General features: G+C 51.2%; 1 protein-coding gene and 1 long non-coding RNA gene across 2 annotated transcripts in view; one reads left to right on the plus strand and one right to left on the minus strand.

Moving 5' to 3' along the window:
- Positions 1-23,958, minus strand: part of LOC125359419 — a 56,849-nt gene extending 32,891 nt beyond the window's left edge. The window contains exon 1 of the long non-coding RNA XR_007212551.1: positions 23,874-23,958. This is a non-coding gene — a long non-coding RNA (uncharacterized LOC125359419). The remainder of the gene's footprint in view (positions 1-23,873) is intronic.
- The window catches only part of Plekha6 (pleckstrin homology domain containing A6), a 136,837-nt gene that overhangs the window by 70,961 nt on the left and 38,001 nt on the right, over positions 1-27,875 (plus strand). Inside the window, 2 exon segments of the mRNA XM_048357148.1 lie at positions 23,876-23,956; positions 24,623-24,737. Of these exon segments, the coding sequence (XP_048213105.1) occupies positions 23,876-23,956; positions 24,623-24,737 (196 nt within the window).

Below are 27,875 nucleotides of genomic sequence, written 5' to 3' on the forward strand. Positions count from 1 at the left end.
GAGAAGATACCATTAGGAAGGGTGGTAAGTTAGTTGCCATAGAAACAAGGAACATCTGTTCCAGCCAACTAGAAATGGCGGGGGCGGGGAGGGGGGGAGGTCATCTTTTTTTTTTTTTTTTTTGGCCAGTCTTCCTGGGGCTTGAACTCGGGGCCTGAGCACTGTCCCTGGCTTCTTTTTGCTCAAGGCTAGAAATCTACCACTTGATCCACAGCACCACTTCTGGCTTTTTCTACATATGTGGCGCTGAGGAATCAAACCCAGGGCTTCATGCATGTGAGGCAAGCACTCTACCACTAAGCCACATTACCATCCCGACAGGTCATCTTAAAGGGACCATTAATTCTTGGAATTGGTACCCAAGGTAGTCTTAGCCCGAGGTGTTTGAGGCAGTAAGGCAGCAGTGCTCTGGAACATACAGGAGAGATGATAGAATGCTTTTTCTGTCCTCAGTAATGGCTGTCCTCTGAGACGATGTCTCAAAACTGTGCTCACTTGCCAGCTACCACTTCAGAGCTCCCTGAGTCCTTTGGTCAGCAGTGTCTGCCCACCACCTTCCTCAGGAATCTCGGTTCACCTTTCTAGCCCACCCACCTCTGTCTTAAGCATCTAGAGCTCTCACTGGCCTCCACGGTCATCCTTGTTCTCTGCTGGGGTGATCTGTGGGCCAGCTAAGGCCTGCCAGCACTACTGTTCCCTTTCCTTCTTCCTCCTGTTTCTTCCCGTTTCCTCCTCTTCCCAGCCTCATAGTGGCTCTCCCATGCTGGACCCATTCCTGGTATTAGTTGGGATTTCTAGGTATAAGTTACCGAAACTGCTCACAAATAGCTTACTTCACCAAAGGAGATTTAATCATAGGGAGCTTGGAGGTCAAGGTCTGAAAAATGACTAGACTCCAGGGATGAACTCAAACCAAGATGGGGCCACAGGTCTGGCCGTTGTTAACTTGAGGGCTGACTCCCTCCACCCCTTCTCCCCACCCCTCACCCCATCCCTTACTGCAGAGAAGCCTTTCAGCGTGGGCAGCTTCTGGGGTTGACAGGGTGTGTACATGTTACTGTTAGGTGTCCTGGAGAAGTCTCTCTCTCTCTCTCTCTCTCTCTCTCTCTCTCTCTCTCTCTCTCTCTCTCTCTCTCTCTCTCTCTCCCCCTCTCCCTCTCTCTCTCTCTTTCTCTCTGTCCTGCTTATCACACCTGGGGATTGGGGCTGAGCTGAGATCAGGTGGCTGCCCCAGGTCCTCAAAACAGTGGTATCACGTTTTATGAACAAGACGATTCCTGTGGCCACTGGGTGTTGGGGTAGGGTCTAAAAAGGGGCTAGATTCCAAGCCTAAAGGGCTCGGGCTTGGGTAACTTACATACACCCGAGTTCTCTTGCTGAGTGTTTCCTACCCTGCCAGACCGTGAGACTTGGTAGGTAGCATGTCATGATCACTGAAGGAGCCCAGGGCAGAGGGCATGTGTTATGCCCACCCCGTAGCAGGGCGGGGGGGGGGGGTTACTGGTAAAACTGTATCCTTTCAGTAAAATCCTTTCTAACAGATGGTATTGTTCCATCAGACACCAGGGACAGCTCACAGTTGGAAAGCACACCACTGTTTCTAAATTCAGTCTTTCATAATGTAATTGAATCCATCCATTGTCCCTCCTTGCATCGCGGCCCCAGGGCCATCTTGTTTAGGTAAATAGGGAGTTATTTCTGTAAGAGAAAATAGGGATTTGGGCCAGGGTCTATGGAAGTTAGAAGCATTTCTGACTAGCTAGCTAAGGCCCTTTATCAGAAGAAAACCCAGGGAAGAGAAAAAATAAGTGTTTGACTACCTGCAGAGATGGCAGAAATCTTCTAGATTTCTCTTTCCCAATGCAAGCACCATGGAACCAGAGCCAACTGTGGGCCACAGGAAAGGCCTGGCAGCAAAGGGTCCCAGGCCAAGGCGCCATCTTTTTTCTCTTTCCTTTACTAACGAACCTTACAGACTGGGAAGAGTCCCAAGTCCTTATTGATCTTCAACAATAAACTCACAATTAGGAATATTAGGAATATAGAGGGGCTGAATTTCCTTTCCTGTGTTTCTGGCAGCCCCAGAGCTGAGCGGCTGAGATGAGGATGCCCATTATGTCTGTGACCAGCATGTATTAAGTCATTGAATCTGTGATCCTCATAAAGAGATTGACCAATCTGTCCCTGCTCCCACCGCTTGTCAGAGCAGAGCAGGTGCCTGTTCAGGTGATCTGGCTCTCTGGCCATTGGTCTTCCTTGTCCAGCCTGACCAGGGAGCTAAGCAGTTCTTTTTCAGGTGAGCCAGGGGAAGCAGAGCCCATCAGCTGCCAGTTCTCCCAAGGGCAGGGATCTCCGCCCTTCCTACCTGTGTGCTCAGCTCCAGGCTTAGCCATGGTGGAAGTTCTTGTTGGAAAGAGGGAAACTGAAAGAAGATCAGTTTTTGTTCTGAGAGTTTTCTAACGAGTGAGAGAAGACAATTTATATTTAGACAAAAAGTGTTTTATCTATCACAAAGCTGTGCTTAAGGGTTAAATGGCGCCTCTCAGACAAGTGATATTAGAGCAGGGAGACATTTTTAGGAAGAGGGATGTGTTAGTGACATTTGCCACTTTAGTCTTTACTCTGTCTCTAAGTTCATTTCCCTTCTCTCTGGGTGGGAGGGAGGAATCTGGAGGCATCTCTGCGGGTGGTACTAGCTTGCCTGGACTGACCCCCACTTTCCTGGGGTCACACTGGAAAAGCTTCCCCAGCGCTGAGCCCCTTTGCTCCAGTGCCCCTCCCCATCTCCCTCTCTGAACCCCTCACCTCTGTCCATCCCGAGTGCAGATGAGCAGAAGCTGAGGGCGGGGCTGGTGGGAGGCAGCAGGCGCATTTGGCGCTGGCTGTGTGCGGGCTGTGGGAGGGTGCCGCAGAACCTTCCCTCGCATCCTGCCTGGCTCCTGAAGCCAGGGCGTGGGGTGGGGTGCTCTGAGTGAGGGGAGGAGGCCCTGGCTGGGCTGGGCTATTTCTGTAACACAGAACACATCTGCAGGCAGCCGCAGAGAAGGTCAAACTCTGGGCGCAGGGCTGGAATGCAAGGGGCCAGGCAGTGGGGGGAGCCGCGGTTTCCCCCTTTCTGGCATCTGGAAGGGGCCTCGCCATGCCCTTCGGGGAAGATGGCTGCTTGCACCCAATACATGCAGTGGGGAAAGGCTTGAGCCTGGTGGTGCTGGGGAGAGAGCACTGGAGAAGCACCCAGGAGGTAGAGGAACTGAATCCAAGGTGTGGGGATTCTCACTCATGCCCTTTGCCATGAAAGAAAACCAGGTCAGGCAAAAGCGCGTGTGAGAGGACAGAAAAATAGTGTCGAGGCAGAGATGAGAAGACTCACCGAAACCATGCGTGAGGATGCTAGCTGACAGAAACATGCACACCGAGTCCAAGGTTTATGTGGCTTCGCATCCAGGCCTCTCCAAGACCCCATGTAACACACACATTTCTATTTGCAGTCTTTCTTACAGCTCCAGATTGTATACGTTGGAGGTTCCACGAAGCCTGGATCTGCCCTTGTACCCATGTGCGCTGGCACACGCCTGCCTGCCCCTCCTCTTCCGTAGGCACATCCCTTTCCTCCCCTCGTGCCGACCCCAGCCAGTGGCTGAATTCACCCTCATCCACACACATGCCTGCGTGTGGTTTTGAGCGTTCTGAGTGGCTGTTTATGGTTACAAAATTGCCTGCTCTGCTCTGCCTCTGTTACAGAAGGATCATCCTGGCCAAATAGGACTGCCGCTTGACCTTTGCTACCCTGCCCTGGTACTTCCAACTTCTAGACGCATGATCCATAGGATCATTTTCCTGCTCATGCACTGTGCCAGGGGACTCCAAGCCAGTGTGACAGAGAATGGAATCCCACGGGCCTGTGGGTCCTCTCATTTAAGAGCAATGTGGTTCTGTCTGTCTGTCTGTCTGTCTGTCTCTCTCTCTCTCTCTCACACACACACCCCACATCTCTGGCAGCCACAGTGAACAAGAATTCCTATTATTCTATACACCTAAGTGTATCCATTTAAGCACTAGAACTTGTGACACAGCCGTTGATCTTAGAGTTGACTAACTTTTCAACTTCCAAGTAAGATAGGACACTGAAGGGGAAAAAAAGTCCCCCTTCCAATTCAAAAGGTCCTAGGTAGGTGCAGACCTCTCTCCCCTTTGATAGTCTCGGGTGTTGATTATTCTGGCCCCTAGGGAGAAGGCCTAAAGAATTTCCTGATCTGAGGTGGGGCCTGGTCGGAAGGCATCATAAATTGGATTTAGGAAATCTCCAAGTACCCTTTGGGAGTGGATTTCTTAGAGACAGTTATTAAACATGCATCTTTATGTGATGAACTTCTAAAGGGCTGTATTGTTTGAGGGCATAATAGTCAAAATGGAGCCATTGTCCCTCAGGGATGAGCTGTTCAAGGCAGAGACAGGCAGCTAATAACCATTAATGACATTTATTGAGCATTTATTAAGTGCTAGCAACTTTGTTATATTCTCTACTGGTGTTATCTCATTTAACCCTGTGACAAATCCAGGAGGTAGATCTTTTATATCATCCCTTCTTTACAGATGAAACCACAGAGGGGAAATCGCGACACCAAGACCCTCGGGTAGACCCTGGTGGTACTAGGCTTGGAAGCAAAGCAGTCTAACTTCTAGAGCTCAGATCTCAGGACTGCTGTAAACCAAGTGCTGATGGTTCACGCCTGTGATCCCAGCTGCTCAGGAAGCTGAACTCTGAGGATCACGGTTCAAAGCCAGCCTGGGTGGTAGGACAGTTCATGAGACTCTTATATCTCCAATTAATCACTAAAAAAGCTGGAAGTAAGCTATGGTGCAAATGGACAGTGCTCAAGCCCCAAGTTCAAGCCACAGTACCAGCACCAAAAATAAATAACAATGACACGTTTTCGACTGAGTGGAAGGATTAGCCAGTAGGCTGATGCATGCAGAGAGAATTTCATGTTGCACAACAGCAGTGGGAAGAGCTGGCTTTGGACTGGGTCCTGGTCTCCAGTGCCAGCCCTCTTACTTCTCAGTGGCAGCCAAGGGCTACTCCCTGACCGCCAGGCTCTTCCTCTGTAGGAGCACACCTCAGGACCTGTCTCAGAGGCCCGGCCTGGCAGGGGCAGAGGATTCACTGGCGTCGTGTAGCTTGGGGAGGGGTTCATTTCCTTCTCCTTTCTTTGCCCGTTGTCAGGTTTTCCTGGGGAGGGGGAGGAGTGACGGGAATTCGAGGAGGAAAATGTCCAGTCAGCCCGTCACTCCTTGCTCTTCTGGATGAGACTCCTGCCACCCAGGTTCCTGCTGTCCCCTCCCGATCTGACAGGCTGGAAGGGGACCCTAGTTAAGGCAGCTGTCAGACAGCTGTTACCCTATCACCATCTTTCCTCATCATTGTTTAAAAATGAGGACATTCTCTTGCGTAACTCAGTACAATTAGCAAAAGTCTGGAAACTTAACATTGATATGATTCTGTTATCTAATGTATAGTGTATATTTAAACTTAGCTGCTTGCCCTAGTAATAGAATTAAGTGCAAATTCAGGATCTTGTTTCTTTACTCTCCTTCAGTCTGGGTGAGTGCCTTAGCTTTCCTTTCTTGTTCCTGCACCAACTTTTGATTTTTAATTTTTTGAAGAACATAGGACCCTCTCTGGATCTTTGTGAACTTGTTCAGTCTGCCACCCTCAGCCACTCCTGAGTGAGGCTGGCTTAGATAAAATGGCTGAGCCATCCATCCTTCTTCAGCACAACATTTAAGAGAGTGATGAAGTCCAGTAATCAAGATAAATACTAGCTTAATGGCACTTAAAAATTCAGGGGATTGGAGGTGTGGGTGGCTCAGTCGATGGAACGCCAGCCAGTAAGTGAAAGCGTCAGGTACCGAGCTTGAGTTCCAGTCTCAGACCAAAAAGAAAAAGAAAATTTCAAAATAATGCCAACATTTCATAAAGAGCACAATTTCACCGTTTTAAATAAAGGATTAATAGCAGTCCCATTCCAATATAACAGAACCTGAGGCAAGAGGAGAATTTGAGACTCATGACCCTACTTTCTTTCTTTTTTTTTTTGTCAGTCCTGGGCCTTGGACTCAGGGCCTGAGCACTGTCCCTGGCTTCTTTTTGCTCAAGGCTAGCACTCTGCCACTTGAGCCGCAGCGCCACTTCTGGCCATTTTCTGTATATGTGCTGCTGGGGAATCGAACCGAGGGCTTCATGTATAAGAGGTAGGCGCTCTTGCCACTAGGCCATATCCCCAGCCCCCCTTCTTTCTTTCATCATGGTTTTTGCATTGATTTTTAAATTTTTATTTTAAAAAATCTGTATTAAGTTTCTGGCAGGGTAGCTCAGTACAGAGCATTTGTCTGCCATGTGCAAGGCCCAGGGTTTGGTCCCTAGCACTGAAAAAATAAAAACAATGAAGAACACAAACTTGCATTCAATCTTTTTCTATTTTGTGTGTGCTAGTATTAAGACTTGAACTCAGGGCTTTGCATTCTCACAAAGCTTTTTCACAGAAGGCTGGCATTCTACCACGTAAGCCATAGCTTCACTTTTTTCTGTTTCTGTGGTGCTGAGGAATGGAACCCAGAGCTTCATGCATGCGAGGCAAGCACCCTACTGCCAAGCCACATTCCCAGCCATTAATTCCTTGAGTCTTGATTGCTGAGTTCGTGGATCTCTTATAGTTTGTCCCCATATGTCCTGTAAGGGTGGATCTCCACCATCCCACCAGAACAAGGGAGAGACAGGGGACACTCCCGTCCAGCAGCTGTTTGTGTGCCTGTCCAGAGTGGAGGAGGAGGGAAGCTGGATGAGGACTGAGAGAACAAGGAGAGGAAGGAGCGGCTTCCAGCTGCTTCCACACCCACCCGACTTCCGCCTGGGGTGTGGAGTTCAGCTGGCCTTTCCCTCTTCCCATCAAATCTGTGATGTAATTAGACCCCAGATCCTCTCTTCTCTACCAGCCTGCCCTGGTTGCCTTTGCAGCACTCCTCTTGGTTGAACCTATAACCTATGTCTGCTGCTGTCTGCATCCATCCTTGGAGCCCGTGGGGTGCCGTCCCCAGCTGCCCCTAGAGCATCTGCCCAGGGCTGGGCCAGCACATCATGTGGGTCTACGGCTCCCGTAGCTCTGGGAACCCAGCCAGGGCAGAGGGCCACGGCCAGCCTGTCAGCTCTGCTGGGAGGCAGGTCCTCTGGCCAAGGACTAAAGAGCTCTAGACTCAAGTTGAAAGACTCCAAGGCGCGTTACCTTCGTCACCACGCTTACCCTCTTTGAGCTAGAGTTGTTTTTGCAAGATGAGAGTGGTAATACTTTTCTGCTAGCCTGTCGGAGACTCAAATGAGATCCTGGCTGGTGAACTGTAAAGTGGTTTTTTGTTGTTGTTGTTCTGGTACTGGGGCTTGAATTCAGAGCCTCACATTCTCACTTGGCTTTGTCACTCAAGGCTGGTGCTCTAGCACTTGAGCCACACCTCCACTTCTGGCTTTTTGCTGGTTAATTGGAAATAAGAGTCTCAGGGATTTGTCTGTCAGGGCTGACTTTGAACTGCGTTGCTCAGATCTTAGCCTCCTAAGTAGCCAGGAGTACAAGCATGGGCTGCTGGTGCTTAGCTTGTAAAGCTTGGACCAGCCTCTTCAGTCATACACAAATAATCCCTTAGGTTATAAAGGTCATCTTCAGATCCTCCACGATGAGAACCCGTGCTGATCTTTGCAGGGTCTCTGTGGGAACGGCTGGAGTCTCTGCTTGCCCCTCCCACCCGCTGCCTCCATCACCCTGTCCACCCCCCCAAAAGAAAAGCCCAGTGGATGTGCCAGGAGGGAGGAGGAGTTGTTTTAATGTCTCAACTGAAGCCGTTTCCTTTTTATACCTTTATTGAGGTATAATTGATGTACAACAAATGGCATATATTTAAAGGGTAAAACTCCATGTGTTTTGTGACTCTCTAACCACAATTAAGATAATTAACTCCATGACTCTTCCAAGTTCCTGCCTCTATAATCTCCACCTGTCCTCAGAAAACCACTGATCAGCTTTCTGTCACTGTAGATTAATTTGCATGTTTTATTAGAGTATTATATAATATAGTCACACTGTGCACATCTTTAAAAAAATAGCGCTATGGGTATTTGAACTCAGGGCTTTCTTCTTGCCAGGCAGGTGAACTACTGCTGCTTAAGTCGTGCCACCCCTCATTTCCGCTAGCCTTTTGTGCTTTAGGTGTTTAGTGTTGTCTTGGACTTCTTCTTACCCAGATCTCTTGGGGAGCCGGGATTACTGGGGCCCATCCCTGTGACAACCCACAACACAGCCTTTTGAAGAGCAAAGCTTTAATTTTTTGTTGTTGTGGTAAAGTTCACTTTATTAAGTTTTCCTTATAGTTGGTGTATTTTGTGTCCATTGACAGGTTTTTATTTTTATCATCTTTAAGTGCTTTACAAAGGTGTTAGCATTCCTCAAATCAGTTTGTAAGTACAGGCAAGATGCCTGATCAATGTTACCCCTTTCCTCCTCCCCCATCCTCCCAGCCCGCCCGCCCCTGTTTTCCTAGGTCCACAGGGGATGCAGTAAATATTTTGGCCGCATCCTTCTCTCCCATCCTTTTGTGTCATCTTTGCTAAGCCCAAAGTCACTAAAACTTTTCTCTCGTATTTCTTGTTATTTATAGTACATTTAGGTTTGTGGACTTCCTTTGAGTTTTTGTTTGGTGGGTTGGTTTTCCAGTACCAGGGCTTGAATTCGGGACCCTCAAATTTCCTTGCTCACTGCTGGTGCTCTACCACTCGAGCTGCACCTCCAGCCTCCGTGGCTTTTATGAGGTTATTTGGAGATGGTGCCTTCCAGACTCTTCAGTCCAGGTTGGCTTCAAACCTTGACCCTCCACTTCTTAGCCTCCTGAATACCTAGATTACAAGTGTGAGCCACTACGCTCCTGGCAAAGTTGCTCTTTTTTTTTTTTTTCCTGATCCTGGGGCTTGAACTCAGGGCTCAAGGCTGGTGTTCTACCACCTGAGCCACAGTTCCACTTCATTTTTTTAAAAATTTAGTTTAATGGAGATAATAATAATAGGCTCACAGACTTTCCTGGCCGGGCTGGCTTCAGACTGCAGTCCTCAGATCTCAGCCTACTGAGTAGCTAGGATTACAGGCATGAGCCACTAGCACCTGGCTGAGTTGCTTTTTTTAAATGATAGAGTCAAGGTTCTTTTTGCTGTGGTTTGCTTGCTTGGCATATGGTCTCTAGTTATTCCAGCACTGCTCTGCCTCCTGTTGAAACTGCCTTTATATCTTTGTGAACAACTCATTGACCACAGAAGTGTGCATTTATTCCCAGACTCTTTTCCATTTGGCTAATGCATCTGTCTTTATGCCAGTATTCTTGATTACTAAAGCTTTATAATAAATCCTCAGTTAAAAAAAACTAAACACGGGGCTGGGGATATGGCCTAGTGGCAAGACTGCTTGCCTCGTATACATGAGGCCCTGGGTTCGATTCCCCAGCACCACATATACAGAAAATAGCCAGAAGTGGCGCTGTGGCTCAAGTGGCAGAGTGCTAGCCTTGAGCAAGAAGAAGCCAGGGACAGTGCTCAGGCCCTGAGTACAAGCCCCAGGACTGGCCAAAAAACAAAAAAACTAAACCCTCCAACTTTCTTGTTCTTGTTCTTGTTCTTGTTCTTGTTGTTCTTCCTCCTCCTCCTCCTCCTCCTCCTCCTCCTCCTCCTCCTCCTCCTCCTCCTCCTCCTCCTCCTCCTCTTCTCCGCCTCCTCCTCCTCCTCCTTCTCCTCCTTCTTCTCCTTCTTCCTCCTCCTCCTCCTCTTCCTCCTCCCTCCTCCTTCGTCCTCCCCCCCTCTCTCATTCTCCCTTTCTTTCTCTTGCCCCAGGTTTGAAATCAGGACCTCATGTTTGTTAAATAGGAACTCTACCATGTGACCCATGTTTCTGCCCTTTATTCTTTTGTTGTTGTTGTTTTTTTTAATTAGCCAGGTATTTGTGGCTCACACCTGATATAATCCTAGCTACCCAGGAGACTGAGTCTAAGCCAACCCTGGGCTGGAAAGCCCATGAGATTCTTTTCTCCAATTAATAAGCAAAAAGCTGGCTCAAGTGGTAGAGCATTAGCCTTGAGCCAAAAAAAAAGTACCCATGCACTGAGTTCAAGTCCCAGTATTGGTACAAAAATAAATAAGATAGATAAACAAAAACAAATAATACTCAGGAGTCTGAGATCTGAGGATCGCAGTTCAAAGCCAACTTGGGCAGGAAAGTCCATGAGACTCTTATCTCCAATTAACTACCAGAAAACCGAAAGAGGCATTGTGGTTCAAGTGAGCACTAGCATTGAGCTGAAGAGCTCAAGGTCTGTGCCCAGGCCCCGAGTTCAAGCCCCATGACTGACCAAAACAACACAAACAAACAAACAAAAAAAAAAAGTAAGGGACCTTTTGAGATTTTTCACTGGGTTTGTGTTAATCTCTAGAAAACTATGAAGAGAAATGACACCTTAATAATAACTCTTCTGACACTGTGAAACTGAAACACAGTGAAAATAGCGCCTCTCTTCTTTAGATTTTATTCAGTTTTGCTCAACAATGTTTTGTAGTACAGTGATGATTTAAGGTTAATTTTCATTGTGTGTGCATGTTACTGCTTGTGCATAGAAATACAATTGATTTTTCTGTGTTGATTTTGTATTCTGAGCTGATCCCTCCCTCATTTCAAAAATCAGTTTAGCTAAGCAGGAACCTGGTGACACTGATGTGCAGGGTGTCGCTTAGCGTGATAAGCATATAAAACAGCATGTGAAAACATGAGCAGCTCGCCCTGTTTTAAGTCAGAATCTCATCTCAGCAGCCAGAGCAGTAGAGGACACAGGGAGGGTGGCCTGCCCAGCAGAACACCCCACATCTCTGATCGTTCTGGAGAAAGAGCAGGTTGGAATACAGCACAGCCCCTTTAAGAAATGAGGGCAAGCCAGCCACCAGGCTACCGGGAAGGCAGCAGGAGAGATAAGATAAGGCCCCCCTGGCAGGTTTGAACTAGGGTCCTGAGCCACAGTGGCTGGCCTACAGATAGGCAAATAGGAACCATGGTGATAAGGAAAAGGTGCCAGCTACTAAAACCAGGCTGGCAAGAGGTGAACAGTCCAAGCTCATTTGAGGCCCAGTTAGGAGGAGGGGGTGTTAACAGTGAGTGTGGAGAGGCCACTTGCATCCTTCTGTAAGTCCTGTCCTGGTTGTGACGATGGTAGCCCAGCCAGGTACTGCTTCATAGCTAGTCCGTTTTCAATCCATTCAAGTTTACTGCATTCTTTGTGCTCTAGTGAGATGCTCAGATAGAGTTGGAAACTTCCTGATTTCTTCCTCAAACTAGGAACGCCTTGGCTAGGGCTTACTGTGGCAAGCCTGGAGCTGCTCATTTGCACATATCTGCATAGATTTGCATGCATTTTACATGAAGATACTTGTATGCTGGATTTAGATTTCCCCAGATCAGTTGCCTATTTTTAAAGGGACGAAGAGGAGGTTTGTCTCTCCTCATCCCTGCCTACCTTTCATCTGCATCCTCTAAAGACTCAACGATTATTTCTGCAACTTTAAAACATAAAGCATACCTGTGGTGGCATAGTTGGTGTGGATTCGAGCGACTGCCTGTTAGTGCATTTGCCCTCTTCGTTTGTAGCCAAAATTCCTAGTTTTGTTCTCCGAACTCCTGAGGGGCAGGGAGATCTGAAGGTGAAGAACTCCTCTGTTAAATAGCTAGGAGCTCAAATTGCCAATTCTGTACCTGCTCCGATGGAGACACAAGAGTCGGTTCCTTCCCACTGCTTCCTGTCCCAGGGCTGGGGATGCTGTGACGACCTTTGTCTGTTCTCCCTCCTCCAGGAATAAATAAAAATATCATCCCTCCCCCAGATCCTGGCTCCTCGATTGGCTTGCCTGGCAAATATTTCATAATGTGGGCTCATCCAATTGGGCATGATGCCAGAGCCAGACGCCTCAGGTTGTGGGTACATGCTCCAATCCGGCGGGCGGCCTGGGTGGGACCACAGAGCTCGCTCTCCGCACACGGGCGCAGCAGCATTACCCAGGGGGTGGCAGCAAGGTGAGAGTTGCCATTTTCTCTAGGCTGGGCAAAGGGGACGGCGTGGGCCGCCAGCCAACTTAAGGCAGCCCAGCACTGAAGGGGTTAAGGCCGGTCAGCATGTGTGGCTGTTAATGATTGTTTCCCACTAGGGACCTGGTGGGTATTAAAGGGAACCTCTCCCTATCTGTGAGTGTGGACTGAAGACAGGGCTAGAGGCAGGCAGCAGAGGGGCCTGGGCCTGGGCCTGGGATGCCTGGAAGAGCTGGTAAGTACGCAATTATCTTCTGGGGTCTGTCTGTCTGGGTGTCTCTGGAGCAGGGCAGGAAGCACTGGATACTCGCAGATCCCATCAGCAAGAGGGGACTTTCTGTCATAACCATATACAAATTCTCAGGCAGGGCCAGTTTTCAGGATAGTGTCTGTGTATTAGGAAAGCTTCATGAATGTGTCTGTCTAACGGGGAAAGCCTTAGCCCTGAAGCTGGAGCTAGCTCCCAGCCAGCATTGTATGGCCCGGGGCGGAGACAATGGTAAAGTGTGGTCACTGCGCACAAAGCTGGGGCCCGGCTCTTCCCTCCCTCAGTCATTGTCTCCAGAGGGGCTCCGAGCTCTGGGCAGACCCGGAGGATGGGAAAAGACGACAGTCAGCTGTGGAGAGGGTCAGGTAGGATGGGTGCAGAGCTGGAGGAGAATTTTTTCTTTAATGCCAGGACTGGGGCTTGAACTCAAGAGCTTTGTGCTCCCCCCTTAGCTTTCTCCATTCAAGGCTGGCGCTCTACCACTTGAGCCACACCTCCACTTGGAGGGGGGTGGCAAACTTCACTCAAGAAGATGAAGTTGTCATTGGAAAGCAAAACTGGAATTGGGGGAGGAGGAAGACAAGTGTTTTGCACGTAGATGTCCGTCATTCCTCTCTCTCAGCTTTGCCCAGGGTCCCTGGGTCCCCGGTGCTCGCTCTCCACAGCACCTGTGCCCTGTAGCCCACACACCTGCCTTCTCATGCTATGTTGAGGAGTGAGGACAAGAGTTCCTTGGCTTTGTGACATCTCAGCTGGTTGGGTCTCTGTGTGTGTGCACATGTGTGTGTGCGTGTGTACTCACACATACCCAGGAGAAATGTAGACTCTACCCCTCCCCCTCCTTCGCTGAGAGCCTTTTGTTCCCTGCCTCTCTTGGGAGGAAAAAGGCTGGATGACATAATGGTGATGTCGGGCAGGCCCTTGGCAAGGACTTTGGCCCTGGAGGGCATGTTGGTGGGAACAGGCTGCTCCTGTGCCAGTCTTGAGCGCAGATTGAAGAGATAGATAAACCCACCCCCCCTGGTGGCTTTTTCTGTGGTGGTTCCTCTGGAAGGGCTACTGGTAGGCAAACAGAAACCAGGCACAGCAAGAGGAGGTGCCAGCCACTAGACCAGGCAGAGCACAAGCAGAAGAGGCCAAGTTTCTGGGCATGGGAGGCCAAGAAAGAAGGGGAAGTAGAGGAATGGACACACCTGTCCTGTATGCCTTGGATTAAGCCTTGCAGCCACCAGTGACCAGCCAGCCTCTGTCCTGCAGCCAGAGAGGAAGTCTAGAAGAATGACTCCACCTGCACAATTGCTTCATGTGCTCAGAAAGGCCTTCTCGCTCCATTTAATGTTCTGCTGTTGTGAAATTCTGTAACCGTGAACAAGGGCCGTGAACAAGAGTTTTTAATTTTGCTCTGTGCCCTGTGGTCTGTGTGCCTGGCCCAGCCAGAAGCTGCAGGGGTTCAAGTGTTGTTCCAGCCCCAGGAGGTGTAGACAGACTCACCTATTACCCCCATGGCACTCTCTGAGGCTAGCTTCCGGCCTGGCTGGGTCCTACACAGTGTCCCATCCCCTTTCCTTTCTTTCTGTGCTTGCTCAAGGCCCCCTGTTCCTTCTCCTCTCAGCTTCCCTGTCCTTCGGGGCTACTACATGGCACCAGGAGGCTGCAATACTTCTTGTTTGATTTCCTTCCTCCCTTGGTCCCCAGGCCCTGTTTCCTCTAACTGAGATAGAGCCAGTGAGCATTCTAGGCTGGGTCTAGGCCCAGGAACAAACACCTCATCTAGTCAACTAGCTTACCTCCCATACTCACTGCTGTACGCTGTGGTCCTAGGTGGCACCTGCTTGGGGTGCTGCTTGTTTCTGGAAGAGGCTAATTACCACAGGCTCCTGGTCAGGGTGGATGTGGGGCTGGGGGTGGGAAGGTAAGGGGAAGGGAGATTCCTAAGCTGTCCATCTTGGTGGCAGCTCTTCTACCCCATCGCCCTATTGGGAGGTGGCCTCCCTTTTCTTCCTTCCAGCATCAGCCAGAGGTTGGCCAGTGGGAGGAACAGGTTCCTTCAGTTCCTGGAGCCCTCCAACTCTTCCCCCATTCTGGCTATCCTCTCCCCAGCTCTTTTCCCTGTTAGAACCTTCCCCCAGTGTCTCCTGTTTGGTGGACTGGCAGGGGCTATTGGTGCTGATATTTTGAAACTGTGGGGCATATTTTGAAACTTGATGCATAAAACTAGAAAAAATCCAGTAGGCTACACACATTCTTGTGTGTGTGTGTGTGTGTGTGTGTGTGTGTGTGTGCATGCGTGTGTATACACATGCACACGTGCTAGTCCTGGTGCTTGAACTCAAGGCCTAGGCACTGTCACCTCATTTCTTTTGCTCAAGGCTAGCTCTCTACCACTTGAGCCATAGCTTCACTTCCAGCTTTTTTGTTTATGTGGTACTGAGGAATTGAACCTAGGGCTTCATGCATGCTAGGCAAGCACTCTACTGCTAGGCCACATTCCCAGCCCTAGAAATTCATTTAATTGGACCTTGGAACGTATCATTCGATTTTTTTTTAACTTGTGGACAGTAAATTTCCCATTCTTGTTGGTATGTTAGGGAGCTGGTATTTCCTGAGGAGACTGGACATGTAATCAGGTGCTGCAAGGATCAACTGGTTGGCTATTAGGTACCTCATAAAATCCCCCAAAGCCTCCAAGTGGCTTTGAGAGCATCCAGCGCAGTGCTGTCTGGAGTGTGTGACAGTGATGGATGTTTTACGATGGCTCCGTCCACTGTGGTGGCCACTGGCCGCGGGGGCTGCTGAGCCACTGAAATGGGAGGAGTCTATCTGAGACACTGAACAGCTATGAAATTGGATGATGTAAGCTGGGGGCAGGGGGAGGGGTAGCTATGTGTTTTATTCATGATTATAATACCATTTCCCAGGCAACTATTATGTGCCAAGCCTTCTCTCAAGGTGCTTTCAATAGGTGATCTTATTAAATGCTGCCAGCAACTCTCTATTACTCCACATTCCAGACAGGAAAATAAACCCAGAGGCAAAAATGACTCAGTGCCAGGCACTTAGACTGACTCGCGACCACCAGTCCTGTCCTTTTCCCTAGAAGAACCCACACACTGCTCTTGGCCATCATGTAGCAGTTTCTTTACTCGGTTCTCTGAATCCCTTTCCAGATCTTGATTTTTCTCTCTGGGATGTCAGGGGAGTCCGGGAAGGATTATCTCAGCCCATAGCAGGGATCGTTTTCTAGCAGCTTCCACGGGTGGCCCTTCTTTCTCAGGCTTCTGCAGAGGATCCTTGCAGTAGACAGTGAGCTAGAGAGAGTCCCCAGTCTCTGAGCCCTTGGCAAGCTCCCCAAAGTCCACAGGAAGCCCCGGACTCCTCACTCCGGGCAGAAAGTGGTGCTCAGAATCTCCCACCGCTCGTCTGTGCCCCCAGCTTGCCCCGCACTCCATCTCCGACAGAAGAGCAGCTGAGCCCTCCTGGGGGCCAGGCAGACTGGGCCTCTCGGGCAGGTGAGGGGCAGCTCTAATTTCCACACCACTCTGCCATCATCCTACCTGCCCTGGTAACCCCTCCCCACACAGCTCCGGAGGGGCGGCGGGCTCCTGCCTGCTGGGGCAGCTGGCCAGGCTCCCCGTGCCTGCTCCCGGTGATTTATGGCTATGCTCTTCCTTAAACAAAGCCTCAGCTTTGTAGATGCTTACCAGAGTCCTGCTGGCCAGCAGAGTGGGGGCACGAAGCAGATGGAAACAGCTAGTCAGCCCAGGGCCTGGACAGAGGGGATGGGGGCTAAGGCCTCCCGCTTCCTTCAGTCAGTGGCCAACATCCCAGCCAAGGCAGTACAAGATGCGTTCCTGGGACAGTCCATCCAACAGCTTCAGTTCTGCACAGGAGGGTAGTGCAGGCACAGCCATCAAGAAGCCCTGGGCACCTGTTGTCAGACTTTGTTTATGGGGATCCATAGCTCACGTCACACACAGTCGCCAGACCTGTAGCGCACAGACCTTCCCTTCCTCCCTTCCTTCCAGTGTAGGGACCAGAGACGTTGGGAGTTTTATTCCTCTTTGTTCTACCCTCCTTCAGAGCGGCACTGCTTTCTTATGGTATGTGTTCTGGTGGGACGTTTATGTTGTCTACTACGCAAGTCATCACTTAGTCCCTTCGTTTTATTGTTAGACTGAAGCAATACAGGCATTTAACAGCTTGATTCTCAAACTGCTGCTTTGGAAAGAAGGCGGCTTGGGTTGCTTTTGAGAATGGGGAAGGAGAAATCACAGTCCAGCATCATCACTCCCCACACACTTACTTGGTCAAATTCCTTCCTGTGGGGCAGGCGGGACACCAGGCCTAGATCTGCTGAGCTAGGAATGCAGGAATGGCTTCAGTGACCTTAGACCTGGACGTGGACCGCTGGGCCACCCAAGTCTCAGAAGGACAGGGATTCAAGCCAGAGCTGGGGGCATGGAGGCGTATTAGTTATCGTCCTGCCCTCTCACCCCGCAGGTCCTTTGCCTGCTGCCAACTGTCAGGACAAGGCACCTGGGAGACTGGCAGGGGAGAGGACGGATAGGAGCTCTGCTTTTGTGGCCTCTCCCTGCCTGGTAAGGGAAGTGGAGAGCAGGGGCTGATGGCAGCTCCTCCTCTGCTGTCCTTGTCCCCTCAGCTGGACGGGTGGCAGGTCAGCGGGGAGCTGGAGGAACAGGAGGGGGTGGGGGGGACGCAGTCCTGTTGTGCTTGTCGTGGCCCTGGATCCTAGGGCCGCAGTTCTTCTTGGATGGGATAATGGTGTTAAGGCAGTTATAGTCAGGCCACCCTGGCAAATGGTGTTCAATAATTTATTAGTCAGAAAGAAGGCTGGCAATATGGCCCAGATTTAACCCTTTTGTCTCTGGGTCCGAGAGAGGCGTGAGGGCACAGAAGGCCCAGCAGGGCGGCTCGCCGCCAGGTTGCAGGGAGGAGTTTCAGAGTAGAACACTGGCATGGCTGTGCTGTGAGCACCTATCGCCCTACAGTTTAAAAGATAAGTTAACTCAAGGCATGGTCACAGATCAGGAGGAAGCCTCTGCAGGACATCCATTTCTCACTCTCTCCTCCTCCCCTGCCCGCCTGCCCAGCCCTGGCCTCCCGGATGGAGATTTCCCCAGTGAGAGCCTGCAGATGGCCGCTGCATGGGCAGGAAGGGAGGAGGCCGGAATCTCTGCATCTCTCCTTGCCCCATGTCCAAGGGGCTGAGCTCAGGTGGGGACCCCCTGGCATTCCTGACCAGGGAAGCTGTGTGTATGTAACCCTTCACCATGGAACGGGGGGCTCTGGGGTAGGCGGAGGGGAGCAGGAGCAGGAGAACCCACAACCTGTCTCCTGGACACTCAGCCGGAGGCCTGGCACTTAAGAGTGCTCCAGACTTGCTGGAGGACATTCTAGCCTTGTCATTGTGGAAATAACAGGGGTGGGAGGGTGGTGTGCAGGGTCAGAGGAGGAGAGAGCAAGTACCCGCCTGGAGAGAGTCCCGGTCCGCAGGCCCCGAACTGTGGGCTGCAGGCTGTACGCGAAGTTCCCACCTGAAAACACGCTGCGATGTTTGTCTGCATGGCAGCAGAGGGTGGGGAGCCAGAGGAGCTTCGGTGGGGAGCCTGTGGCTAGGAACATCTACTTCTCCTGGGATGACTGGGGAAGCTTCCAGGATGCTGCACATTGAGATGATTGGAAATGTAAACCAAGCTAATTTTTAATTGGGACAGAATGCTGGAGTAGATAAGGCTCCTTGACAATGATGATGAGATCCAGAGGGGGGAAAGCAGAAAGCAGGAGCCAAGCCTGCCCTGCCCTCTCCTCCTCCGTTCTGTGTGGAATCTGCAGGCTGGAGAGAGGGGAGTGGAGGGTTGGGCCACCAGCAACCACCCCCCCCTTCTCTCCTCCGTCCTCTCCACCTAATGAGCTGTAAAGCCAGAAGCCAGGGCGTCCTCAGCGGGGCCAGGGCTAATTCTCTGTCAGCAGATTCTCAGGAGCCATGAAAATGAAGCAGCTTGGTAGAGGGCAGATAACCAAGTGGGGCCCAAGGGGAGGAAGGCATGGAGTGAATATTTATTACCGTGGGAGCCCAGGGCACCCCCCTGCCAGAGGGGACCAGTGGGCATGCGCAAATGTGTGCACGTGTAGAAACACGCTTGCTTGCAAAGGGTCCTTAAGACTCAGATTCCTTTCGCTACTCTGTGCGTGCATATGCGGGCACACGTGCACGTACTCACACTGGTCCTGGGGCTTGAACTCAGGGCCTGGGCACCAACCCTGAGCTTTTCCACACCAGCAGACACTCTGCCACTGGAGCCACAACTCCACTTCTTGCTTCTTGCTGGTTCATTGGAGATAAGAATCGTAAAGCTGTGTCTGTCTGGGGTGGCTTCCGCAGGACCCTCAGACCTCAGCCTCCTGAGCAGCTAGGATTGTAGGTGTGAGCCGCCAGTGCCTGGCCTTTTGGCTGCTCCTGTGAAGTGCCAGGTACACGCCACGTGGGTGCCAGGGATGTCTTGACCACAGGAATGCCCTCCGGATCGTGGGGCTGTCTCCCCCCCGCCCCCGGGATCGGTTGGCCTTGGCAGTCGTGCACCACCCGGCCCCGGACACCACCACAGCCCACTGAAGCCCCCGGTGCTCGTCTCCTGGCTCCCGCACCAGGTGTATTTCCTGATTCTCCTTGATGTGCACAAAATGTTTCACATGCTGAAAGTTTGCAGCTATTCCTCCATAGAATTAGAAGGTGCTTCGTTTACACACACACACAAAAAAAAATCAAAGGGCCAAAGAAATGAAACCACATTGGTAATTGGCGCAGTATCCCGCCGTGAGGGCCAGTCCTCTTCCTGCTGGGGGCACTGCCAGCGAGGCCACCCCACGGTGACCCAGGGCTTAGGGAGGCTCCTACCTGCACCACAAATCCCAACTGCCCGAGTCTCCTCCGCCTTTGGGAGTAGAAGTTTGAGAGGTCCATCTGGGTCTATATTCATAGTCATTTGCCCTTAAGAAATAGAAGCCTTTTGACATCCCCAAGCAAAGAAAGAAGAGAGTGAAAAACTAAGTACCTTTCCTTGTCTCCTTTCTTAACATGGTTTGTTCCTGGTAAGTTCATCTTGATGTCTAACCTAACATGAAAATGTGCTGTTCTATGAGGTCCAGTGGTGCAAGCAAGGAACGCCAGCCCTGTGTTTTGTATGCTGGGGATCCCAGCTTCCCTTTGCTACTCCCTGGCGATGCCTTCTCTGGGCATAAGAAAAGTAATTTAACTCACAATTTAAGCAAGGGTTGTGGGAGGTCCCTAAGCTCCGCTGGAAGCAAAGGGGGATATTTTTGCCTCTTAGAAGAAGAAAAGTCATTTTCCCAGTGCACCCCCATGCCTCCTTCTCCTGTGCAGATAAGTTTAATTTTCTCCCCTCCTAATGAAGATGGATCAAAGCCAACCTATATATTCATGGAGGAGCCGTCAGGGAAGCGGAGTGAGGGGGCGAGAGGGCAGGAACAGAACTGCTCCCATGGAGAGGAAGTAATTAATTTTAAGAGAAAGCTAAGACAGGGAAGCCCTTGGTAATCGAATGTCAAACTCCAAATGCAGATGGCTGAAAATTACATGAAAGCTGGGAGTATTTCTCTCACTCATCCATGCATGCATTCGACCCGTATTTATTGAGCACCTACTATGCACAGACAGGGATGCCAACCAGCATTAAAAGAGAGCTCAGCACCTCTATAACCACGGCGCGGCCCACTCCATAATCCACAGTAACCGAATTAGGGACAGATGGGAGCTGAAAACGAGGCCTCCTGTCGCCGGGGTGAATCATTTATAAAAGTCCTGCTAAATGGGTGACTGTATCGACCTTTTGCGTTGAGGATTAGCTGTTTAAATAGCAGCAGCTCTTGACCCCCAGCTTTGTCTCTTCATGAGTTAAATCATAATGTTGTCCATTTGCTTTTCCATTTACTGATTGCATTGCTCCCTGACCAAGTTCTGTCCTGCATCTCCGAAAATTAGATTAGTCCTTCCCTTTCAGTGTCTGTTGTGATACCACAGCATTGCCATAGCAACAGACTGTGATGTCAACAGAATGCTGAAGAGACACATGCACGTAGGTCAGAAAGGAAATCTGTCATGTGAAGTACAAGGTGAAAGAATCTAGAAAGCCAGAGTTCAACTGTAAGCTGTGAGCATGGTGTGGTAAGATGACGGTGCAGCTGGGGCCTCCTCATTAGTTGGAACCATTTACAAACGCTCGAGACACTCCACGGAGGATGCATAGAGGGCAGGCGGGCTTGGAGGCAAGGGCGTGGAGAAGGTGACCTTCAGGAGGCCTCCCGACCAAGGATCCTGCGACGGCAGAGGACATTAGGAAAGGGAGCGAGTTGGTCAGCCTCGGGCTCTGGAGACTTGGGGGCATTCACATCGATGTGAACCTCCTTGCTCCTGAGAGCTCACGATCACCAGCTGGACTTCACCATCTCGCATCTGGGAAGATGTGTAGCAATAAACACAGTGACCCCCTCTCCAGTCTCACTTGCTGCCATGAGCGAACGCTTTCCTCCTCTTTCGTCTGAGCAAGAGCCTGATCTTTGCCCTCAGCAGGGGCTCCACGACATCTCTGTCCAGACCTGCTTGAGCTTTTCGTCCAGCTCCTTGCCTGCTGGACCAGCACGCGTGGAGGGCAAAGGCACTGGGTCTGAGTGGCCGGGCATTCACGGAGACCCTTTGGGCATTGTGCCCCTGTGGGGATGGAAAGAGGGTGGGGAGGCTGAGAAGAGCCGGGGACACTGCCCAGTTCATCTGAGCATCTCTGCCTCGGCAGCACTAAGAACAGACCTGGAGCTTTGTTTAACCCTGTGTCCACGGGCTCTGAAGGGTTGAGTTTCAACTCGAGAGCCTGTGTCTGGATTGAGAGCTGGAGCGGCAGGAGCCCCGTCTCCCTGCAGGTCGGGCTGGCAGGAGTTTCTGCCGTGCAGATGGGAATGCAGCCTGCCCAGCCACTCCGTGTCCTTAGCTCAGTGAGGCTGGACTACCTGGAAGCCCAGCACCTGCTCCTTGCATGCCTGTCTCTCGTTTCTTCACCCCCCCCCCCTTGGGAACCTGAATTGGGAAGACACCCTCCCTTCTCGCTCATTCCGCCTCCAGCCCTCTGGCCGGTAGCATTCTGACCGAATGCTAGGAAGACTGAGAGCCACTAAGGCACCTGGGTGCCGCTCCCGCCACCCGGGGACCGCTCCCTCCCTGGGCTCGGGTGCCAGTCTCTGGCATCGCTCACCTTGCAGCTCTGCCACGGTGTTTTGGGTTGGACTGAAGGACTGACTTCTCAGAGGGATGGTAGCAGCAGGGTGGCTGGCGGGTCCTCTGAGCTGCCAAAAAGATGCTGAAGTTTCGGGCTGATCGTCGGGTCAGGTAGGGATTTCCCACACGGACCCGTGCACCCAGTGAAATGAGAGCAGGCCAGGTTGGATCTGGGGGCTTGGCGGTGGGGGGTCTGATGACGATGACCCGGGAGGAGAGCATAGTTAGGTCAATGGTTGCTGCATTGCAGTGTCTGGGAAGGGGAAGCTGTTTTGAAATTGGTAGCGCCGGGATGGGGAGAGGACGTCATTTTGTAGGGGCTGCTGGGTAGGAGGCTCCAGGGGCAGGCAAAAAATGTGCCATGCCCTGGAAGACTCCAAGAGACTGACGGCAAACCACAGGCTTCCCCTTGTGCGTCCGTACCACTGCCTGTAGGAAGTTCCCAGTAGTTACTGCCAGAAACATGCAGAGCAGAGGGGCGGGGTGGTGGGGAGAGGGACGGGAAGGGCAGACACCCCGCACCATTGGACAAGAGCAGAGAACTTGACATCTCAAGGACTTTCATTGTCCCAGACTGCTTGCTGCTCCCCAGCACTGAGAAGTGGGGGGCAAAACCAGGGACGAGGCTAACAGGAGACACCTACCCTCCCCTGCAAAGATCTCCTGTGGTTAAACTGAGGGGAGCCTCGTTCTGGACCTGGGAGGGAGGAGAGACTATGGATCTAGGGCTCTGGCTGGCAAGTTCCAGTTTCCATAGAGGCTTGGCCACTGCCTGCTGCGTCTGTGTCTCCACCATGGCTTTGGCTTAGATCTGAACAGCAGTGGTTTAGAAGCAGGGGAAAAAAAAGCCCCAAAACCAGCCTTTGATAATATCTTTAGATAGCCCAAGGGCTGGGAGGTGTCCCAGGCTATTGAAAGAGGGTACCCAGCAGTTTATTCTATTTCTCCCATGCAGACAAAGGGGCCAAGGGAAGCGCCTTTCCTCTGGCACCGGCACTGACCTGTGCAGGGTCAGACTGAGCTGTGACTCTTGCAGGGAGGGTGCCCCACCCCCCAGCCCCAGCAGACTCTGTGCTTGCTCTTCCAGGCCACCAAAGCCGACATTAGGGGCTCACAGTGTTCCTCAGGAGGGGTGGGGGAAGAACCCGTCTCCCTGGGCTGGACACGGCCATGCTCCATGCCAAGTGGTCCCTGCTTACAGAGTCCATGGCTCATGGCTGCATTGGTGATTTAGACCACCGCCCCCCCCCCCCCCATCCCTCCTCCAGTCCTGGAAGTTCTCCATCCCCTTCCTCCCATGACCCCTGAGAGCCCACCAGGGAACTAGCTTGACCTTCAGCCAGAAGAGCCGCCTGTACCCCCATCTGCCTCAAGTACACCCCGCCCCTGGGTCTTGCTCCTCCAGGCTTCCTGGCAGGTTGTCCTTCCAGCACCACGCCCTGCCCTCAGCCATGGCCCTTAATTAGATCCAACTGTTTGGCCAGCACTGACCTTGATGCCCGGTGCCTGCGGCGGTCTCGGCGACTTCAGTGGCCTTTAGACAGAAGACCCTGGAGTAGAGTGTGGCCAAGCTGCACCCGATGCTCAAGAAATGGAGTTTCTGGGCCTCTCGTTTCATTTAGAGCAAGAGAGATGGAGCATAAAGCAAAAGAGAAAAAGTCCAAGGTCAGAGGAGAGTTTTCTTTCAGCAAATAAAGAAGAAGCGTGTTTGCTTTTTCTTTCTTTCTTTTTTTTTTTTTTGTAATATAGAGCTCTGGCAGGCACTATCTCAGAGAGAGAGAGAGAGAGAGAGAGAGAGAGAGAGAGAGAGAGTGAGAGCACTTGCCACGCAGGACCCTCTTGAATCGGCAGTGGGAACTCCCCGCCTCACCCTGCTCCCCACTCCTCAAGTGACCCCCGAAGGAGTTCAGTATGGCTTAGCCGAATCTCCAGCCCTGGCATCTCTAGCAGATGGTCACCACGGACAGTGGAAGGGGACTGGCTTCATCTCAACTCCCGCAGCCCCAGCCCCAGCTCCCTCTTCCCGCAGGACAGGTCCAGCTCCTTCCTTCCGTGGTCCTCTGCCCCTAACCCAGGGCCCGTCTCCCTCCTGGCCCGTATTTCTGATGTCTGCATCCGTATTGCAGCTCCGCCCTCTTTCTTCCCCCTCTACAGCCACAATGAAAGACGGAACACATTTCGACACCCAGTGACTGGCCAGGTCCCAGAGGAGAACAAAAAGTTTGACTTGAAAACGTGAGTTTGCCCTTTCTGTCCCGTATGACCACCGTCCTGGAGGGATCTGACAAAATCAGCGCTGCTCCTCCGTGCTCTGTCCTCTCTCCGTGGGTCCTGGCTCACTAGTGAAAGGAAGAAAAGACAGAGATAATGAGGGGACTCTTACAGCCACTGAGCCATTCATTGGGCCTTCAAAATGGGGGAGAAAAAGAGGGCTGAGCCAGGTGCCAGTGGCTCACACCTGTAATTGTAGCTACCTAGGAGGCTGAGATCTAAGGATCGCAGTTCAAAGCCAGCCTAAGCAGGAAAGTTCATGTTGAGACTCTTGTCTCTCGGAGTAGAGCTGAGGTTCAAGTAAGTAGTGAAAACACTAAGGGGCAGTGCCCATGTCCTGAGTTCAAGTCCCAGCACTAGCACAAACAAAAAAAAAAAAAAGGAGTTTTGGAGTTTCAGGGTCTATATTTTTAAAAGAAATTATTAGGAAAGAAAGAAGAAACAGCCCAGGATGACTGGCATACGATCCAAGAGAGCCAGGGGAAGTGCTGAGATGACATTTCATGACCACCTAGAGGATAACTTTGTGCTGACTCTTGGTCAGCGGGGGCAGGGTGGAGAAGAGGGGTGGTGTTTCTCTTTGCTCGCTGGCTCTGACTAGTCTCTTTCTTCTGGTCAACTTGAAATCAGATCGGCCTTGGACATGTCCAATAAAACAGGTGGGAAACGCCCTGCTACCACCAACAGCGACCTTTCCAACCACAGCATGGTGTCCGAAGTCCCTCCCGAGCGGCCCAACATCCGGGTAAGTCCAGCTGGACTTGTGGAAATGCCCTCAGCATGCTTTGTGGGATCTCAAAAACTCCTAGGAAATACTTAACCGCCCAGCTCCTTCCACAGGCTCCAACCGGCAGGGAAAGGCCGCCCAGAAAGAAGCTTGAGCCTTTGTAGAAGGCCCATCAGATAACACGGGCCTTGTGAGCGTTGGGGCTGAACCGCCCTTGGTGTGGCTGTGTGGGACTGTCCTGTGCATTGCGGGATGCTGAGCAGGGAGCCTCACCTCAGCCACTAGAACCTCTCAGCCCCAAAACTGCCTCCAGACATTGTCAAACGTTGTCCCCTGGAGACAAAGTCACCCCACTCTCACTGAGACCCACTGATGGGGCAGGGGGTGGGGGAGAGCAAAAGAAGCTCCTGTGAAGGAAATGGTGACTGGAAGTCAGAGAGGGGGGAGGCGGGAGGGAGTACTGCAGTGGAGGGTGGCGCACAGGCCCGCAAGGCCAAGGCTGAACGAGCACAAGCGCTTCGGGTTTGGAGACGGTGCCAAGGGCCGTCAGAGTGAAAGATGTGATGGGTCAGAGGACAGGGCTGAGAGGGCTAAAGAAGGGGTGGGAGAGGAGATGTAGAAATACTGCAGAGTCGAAAGTATGATCCTCACAGACTACTATGTGACCATAGACCCTCTATGCATATAACGGAGTGTTCTCCAGAACCCAACATGAACAGGGATATGTCTCAGAAATGTGATTCTTCAAGTTGTAGAATATGAAAATTATATCATGATGTAAAACCCACAAGCACGAATCAGGAGAGGCGTCTGATGTTCAGGTTCATAACCATGGACGGAGAGGTTAATGTTGAACGGTCAGTGGTCACAACTCAGGAAGAGAAGGGGAGCAGGACCAGGAGGACCTCAAAGGGCATCTTAGTGTCGGTGCCTTGCCTTATTAGGGAGACACAATGTAAAGGGAATGGTTGTCATATTATCCCTATTTTTCTGAACTTTGAAAGATTCCCAAAAATAATTGTTGGGGGTTCTTTTTTGTTTGGTTGGTTCTGGTACTAGGGCTTGAACTCAGGGCCTAGGTACTGTCCCTTGGTGTTTTTGCTTACGGTTAGAGCTCTATCACTTGAGCCACGGCTCTACTACCATTTTTTTGGAGGCAAGAGTCCCATGGACTTTTCTGCCCAGGCTGGCTTCAAATCACAATCCTCAGATCTCAGCCTGCTGGGTTGAGCCTCACAGATGTGAGCCACTGGCACTGGCTGAGTCTATTTTCTTAAGAAGGCTCCAATCTGTTCTTTCCTTCCATTATTTTAGATCCCCATCTCTTCTTGTCATTTATCCTGGGCAATAAGTTAGGGTTTTTTTCTCCCTAAAACACAATATAATCGTGTCACTCTCGTGCTGAAAATTTCTTACTAGCTCCCATTACTGAGGAGAGTTGAGATTCTTACGGAAGAAGATGTGCTTCTAGAAGCCCTGGCTAGGTTGAGGAGCTCCATTCTGGCACACAGGCCAAAGTGTCGCCCCACCTGTGAGGGGAGGACCAGGCAGAGTGCAGTGGCGCACACCTGTTGTGCCCAGTGACCTGTGGAAGCACAGGTGAGAATTGGTCTGGGAATAACAATTACCCGCACAAAAAGGACTGGAGGTGTGACTCAGGTGTAAAGCATCTACCTCCAAGCATGAGGTCCTGCATTCAATCTGCAGTGTTGTAGCAAAACTAACTAAATAACTAAATAAAAGCTGGGCATCAGTGGCTCACACCTATAATCCTAGCTACTCAGGAGGCTAAGCTTTGAGGATTGAAGTTTGAAGCCAGCTTGGGCAGAAAGATCTATGAGATCCTTAAAAGCTCAGGGACAGTGCCCAGGTCCTGAGTTCAAGCCCAGGACCAACACAAAAAAAACAAAAAATGTAGATAGATTGAGGCTGGGGGTTTGACTCAGCAGTGGAGCTCTTGTCTCGCCTGTACAGGCCCTGTCCCTCCACTGCAAAGTACTCCCCCCAAAAGACCCACTGGGCTAGGGCATAGGTCAAGTGCAAGAGTGTCTACTAGTAAGCACAAGGCCCTGAGGTCAAGTCTCAATACTTCCTAAAGAAGAGGAGTAGCAGAAGGGAAGGCGGAATAGGAGACCACTCAGATTTCTGATATGAGCTGTGGGTGGATGGATGGATCTTAGCCCGGTTCACTAGGATGAAGAACATAGAACAAAGAGACTTGGTTAGAATGAGTTTGGCATTTCCCTTACCTAATCCTGGTCAGACATCTGGTTATAAAATGCACTAGAGCCAGGAGAAAGGTCTTAAACTTGGGTTGGAGAATCTTTGTCATGTGGCTGGTAGTTGAAGCGATGGTCTCGGTGAGCTTATTCAGGTGTGATAAGTAATAAACAAAACAACAAAAGTTTGGCAGGTCCCCCAACCCTTAGAACAAAGGGAGACAGAGAGGGAGCAGTCAGGGAGACAGAAGACTAAAAGGAAAACATTAGTGGGGTGGGGACAAAAAAGAGCCTCAGGCAGGACAATTAGCACTGGCCAGGGGTTTAGAGTAGCCAAGGGCTGACCAGCCTTAATTGAACGCAGTGGAGGGGCCATTTCAGAAAGAAGTAGAGGTGGTTTCAGAGTCCTGAGAGGAGGGAAGATGGGCTCTTCCCAGGGCCTAAACCTGGAGACAGGCGGGCAGGGAGGGGCCATGCCTTATAACGGACAGAAGATGTGGTTCAAAGCGACTCCGGGGTGTGTGGGAGTGGGAGACACACCGAGTGGAGAGCTGGGAGCCTGCTGGCCGAGGGGGAGAAGAACCCACCCAAGACAGATGAGAGGAGCCCATACCAGAGCAGTCTGGGGGGGGGGGAAAGGGGGGGAAACAGGAGCACTAGTGCTCCTGGGAAGGAGGCAGACACTTCTTCTTTTGACCTTGGAGGGAAGGAGGCAAGGGCAGTGGAGAAGGCAGTCATTTTCTGGGTGAAAGGGTGTGAAATTGAGGAAGCACGTGTCCTCTGTGTCGGGTAACTCCAATTTCCTCTGTGGGGAGAGTTAGGTCTGCAGTGGGAGGGCAGAGGGGTGGAGGCTGGAGGAGGGGGGGAGGAGGTGCCACCTGGGATTCTTTTGAGCACCATGGGTTTATGATGACCTCATCTGCATGCAGTGTATATA

The sequence above is a fragment of the Perognathus longimembris genome, chromosome 11 (assembly GCF_023159225.1).
Source record: "Perognathus longimembris pacificus isolate PPM17 chromosome 11, ASM2315922v1, whole genome shotgun sequence".
In the NCBI taxonomy this organism is placed as follows: domain Eukaryota; kingdom Metazoa; phylum Chordata; class Mammalia; order Rodentia; family Heteromyidae; genus Perognathus; species Perognathus longimembris.